Raw genomic sequence first — 4,259 nt, forward strand, 5'->3', positions numbered from 1 at the left:
ACCAGTTATAAGTTATGAGTTACTACGATAAAGTTGTGCGGTAAACTGATGCTGGGGATAGAAACGAAATGAAAACTTCTATGTAACATTGATCTCACGATAGCCCCTTGATCAACCACAAATCTATACAGTATTCAGTAAAATCTGATTTGAATACTATTATCAAAAGAAAGCACGCACTCAGATTCTAGAAGGAGCAAAGATTAAACTGCAAGCTTTAATTTAATTTTTAAAATATTTTTCTGAAATAACTTTGTAAAATCTACAAGCTATCCCAACATACCAGCATTCTTGCTTGCTGAATCCATGGCAGTCATTCGGGAACTTTGTTCAGATGCAGCAGATTCTTTCAGAGCATAATAGAGCAGTTGAGCTAACGAGTAATTAGCATAATCGTTTAGCACACTGTCATCGATCGAGTCATACATTGACATCGTTGGTTGCTTCTGCACAATAAATTTTGATAGGAAGAAGATAAATGTTAAATGACTTTCCAAATTAATACAAACTTTCGCATGTAAATATTTACAAAATCTCTACATAAGCACCGGAAAATGAAAATAGTCTTAAGCATAAAAAGTGGGACGTGAGAAGTCCCAGACGATGAAAATATTTTCTAGAATGTTGCTCACATTCGAAAAATGCCATATTTAAAAATTAAAAGCTTCCATTGCATCTGACAATCCAGTTACAAGCATTTTCGAAAAATCCTTAATTTTTAGGCTATTTTGGCGTAGTATATGATATACAACAAGAAAATAAAACGCAAAACATATTCAAAAAACGAACCGTAATAGCATCCAAAGTAAACATTGGTATTACAGATGTCTTATATGAAACGACAGATCTGAATTTATTGTACAGTATAAACCCCTGCAACCATAAAAATTTTTATAAAAGTACTACTGCACTGTCGATTTGATATGATGCCGATTTGATAATGAATAAAAGTAAAAGATGCATAGTAAGAATTTTCAAGAATTAGCAAAGGTAAGTATTTTTTTTCATTCTTAAAGAAGAAATCTGCAACTTTTTACGGCACATCTTATCTAATGATATTAATTGACCGAAATTTGATTCTTGGATTGACTGGTGAACTATTGCCACTGAATAATACTTGGGTCATGTAACATTACAGATATTTTGGAAACAACTGAGACTCTTACAACACTGTGGAAGATTTTGATTCAGCAAGCTTTCGTAAAGAAAAAGTTGGGACACTCGATTACCTTGTCAAATTTGAAACTCGACGACAGGATTTTGGCAGCAATAATTGATGCATCTTCAAAAGTTGGAGGTAAACGGCCAATTTCATTACACGAGAATAGTACATGATTTGCGTGAAGAATCTGCATAGACGCTTTAGCTTTATCACCAATCAGTACCAATTTGTAATCTGCCTCTGATGCCTTTTCTGTCAGCAGTCGTTTAGCCTCCTGTAAAGAAAATATTATGGATCTGAAATTTTCTTCAACTGACTCAATCACCAACATATATGTTGAAATTGCAGTAAAGCTTCAAAGAGTCATAAATAATGTAGAATATCAGACCAATACTATTTTTTGTTTACTGAACATTACGATACGTCCTACCTCCAAAGTACTAAAATTTCGAGTCATACTGGATAAAGCAATGATAATGATAACATTTATCAAGCTTAAAGTTATACACCAATAATCCATAATATTTATTTAAATTACCTTACACTTAAAAGTTATACACCAATAATCCACAATATTCATTTAAATTACCTTACACTTAAATATCTCCAATTATGAACTGGCAATGAAGTAACCTTTGCAACAGCCGTGTGTACAGAGCCGCAGAGTCCTCGATCTGACGTAATCAATACTAGCAAACGTTTCTCTTTTTCTCCCGAGGTCACTGTACTTTCTTGATGCTTATTTGTTGGCTCTGCCGCACCAATATTATTATAGAATTGTAATGCACCAACACCGTACACTCGAGCACCCTGAGTATTACGAAAAATCAGTAACTATCTAATTAACACAAGATTGTAAAAACAGTATGAAGATATTTGCTACATCAAATTCATTCTAACATATTATACATTTACCGGAATAAATGAAGTATTAAGCAAACACCAGACGATACACAGATTCGCAAAATATGGCTGTCATCAAGGACATTAAAAGAAAAAAAATTACTCTCAGCTCACGTTCTGCCTTGTTATACTTCGCAGCAGATACCATCTTCATACTTTTTGTGATTTTTTGAATATTTCGGATAGATTTTAACCGGATCGAAATATCCTTTAGGGTTGCAAAACCACGATGCTGTTCAATTGCAGTAATCCCACGATAAATTGATGAAAGCTTTGAACCAAACATTTTACCTGAAAAAATAACCAAGAAAAACTAGCTATTACCAGTTTTTCAGCTAGTCATTGCCGATACGAAACCAAACCTGCCAATAACAAACAAGTACTGTTAATTAATAGACGCACGAATAATTAACATTATTACTAGAATCATAAATAGTACCAGTAAAGACAGCTACAGAAATGTTACCTTAAACAATATATTAGTAAAAGTACAAATGGTATCATCATTATATTATCATTATCAATTAACCTTGGTAATTCTAACGAGTAAGTGAACCCTATTCTTTAACAATTTTTGGACAAAATCTTAGAAATTTCGAATGATTCAATAATTGCTAACAAAACGAACACCAACAACTATACAATAATCCTCAACCTGTGATTAATAATCATATCACAATAAGTGCACATTATCATATCAAATATTTTGCTAACCCTAGCAATCTTTCACATCCCTTAAATTTGAATACTATTACACAATTATTAATCTTATCAATTTCCAATTCTCCTAAAAACACATCCCATCCTTATCGCGCTAATCTAATAATTTTCATTGAGTTTCGCATCATAACAGTCTAAAAAAAAGAAGAAAAGTAAAAAAAACCACAATGCTAATTTATATCACGTTGATGCCACATTGTATAACTTTTTCGTATCTCAAATTTTGTAATCTTTCATTTCAAAAGAAAAATGAGAAAACTCGGAATAGTACAAAGATTAATTCGTTATTTGTAAAAACTAGAAGAAAAAAGAACGAATTTTTAAAATTTCTTCTATCAAATGTCAATTGGCATAAATATATCATGGAAGGAATATGTGAAAGAAATCATAAAAGCACGTGGAATATTCAAATATTGGGCAAATTTAAAGTAATTGAATACGAGAGGACAAAGATTTGAAGTTAAAATATTCAAATGTGGACAAATTTCAAGTAATTAATTTCTTACATATATACAACGTACCGTATATATGTAAGAGAATTTGAAAAAATCAAATATAGCAAGATTTACAGTAATTAAATATAAAAGATCCTTAAATAATCAAATATCAATGTATTTGAAATTCAAATTTTTAGTTTTTGAGAAATGTTTTGAAGGAAAAAAAAGGAAGAAAAAGCGAAACAAAACGTATGCTATATATATGTTAATTGCAAGTTAAATATCATATTAAACTCATATATTTGATAGTATAATAATAACAATACGATATATGTTTTCAATATGTTTTATCAATGATTGGTATATTTAGTAATCAAATTTTTCAAATTTATATTCTCTAATAAAGTCAGTTGAATTTTGTAAAAAAAAAAAATAAATGAATTCGTTTTTTGCCAACCTATCGGCAAAACAATGACGAATCACCCGAAATTATAATAAAATTGTAACCTCTGAACTTGTGGAATATTATAAAGAAGGAGTTTGAGAATCCCCATAAACGATATTATAATTTTAGGAGATCGAATATTCTCCATCTTTTTTTGCAATAAGTTAGCTCTATTTAGCCATTAAGCCATTTATCACTCCATAATTTGTCCCTTCTTTTCCTTTCTTTGCCAATACCAATAGAAATAGCTGTCCCAATTTAAATTTCAATTTTCACCTTTACTTCGATTAATTAGAAATGATTTGAACTTGTGTGATGCATTCTTTAAGTAATGCAATTTCATTTCTATTCTGTGAAAGCATTTTACATTTCCAAATTGTGCTATCAAATTTTTATTCGGAATGATTTGTCAGAAAGCTTTATCCATCTCATAATTTATCAAAATGACGGAAGGGAACTGGTCGCAGAACTGCGTCACTTCGCAGAATATAATTCCCAGATGACATTAACTCTTCATTATATGTGTTAATTGGCAACAGTGTTGTTGTCTATGTACTACTCAATAAATCAGCTCCCAAAAATATCCCGCGAG

The 4,259-nt window shown here is 30.8% G+C and overlaps 1 protein-coding gene across 1 annotated transcript in view; it reads right to left on the reverse strand.

The window, feature by feature from the left end:
- LOAG_09256 (ATP synthase F1) overlaps nucleotides 1-2,351 on the reverse strand; it is a gene marked incomplete at both ends in the record, with an annotated part of 3,417 nt that extends 1,066 nt beyond the window's left edge. Inside the window, 5 exons of the mRNA XM_020447894.1 lie at nucleotides 284-446; nucleotides 790-873; nucleotides 1,230-1,436; nucleotides 1,796-1,972; nucleotides 2,169-2,351. Of these exons, the coding sequence (XP_020301920.1) occupies nucleotides 284-446; nucleotides 790-873; nucleotides 1,230-1,436; nucleotides 1,796-1,972; nucleotides 2,169-2,351 (814 nt within the window). The remainder of the gene's footprint in view (nucleotides 1-283; nucleotides 447-789; nucleotides 874-1,229; nucleotides 1,437-1,795; nucleotides 1,973-2,168) is intronic.
- Between the last annotated feature and the right edge of the window lie 1,908 nt (nucleotides 2,352-4,259).

This window comes from Loa loa (assembly GCF_000183805.2).
Source record: "Loa loa unplaced genomic scaffold supercont3.151, whole genome shotgun sequence".
Taxonomy (NCBI): domain Eukaryota; kingdom Metazoa; phylum Nematoda; class Chromadorea; order Rhabditida; family Onchocercidae; genus Loa; species Loa loa.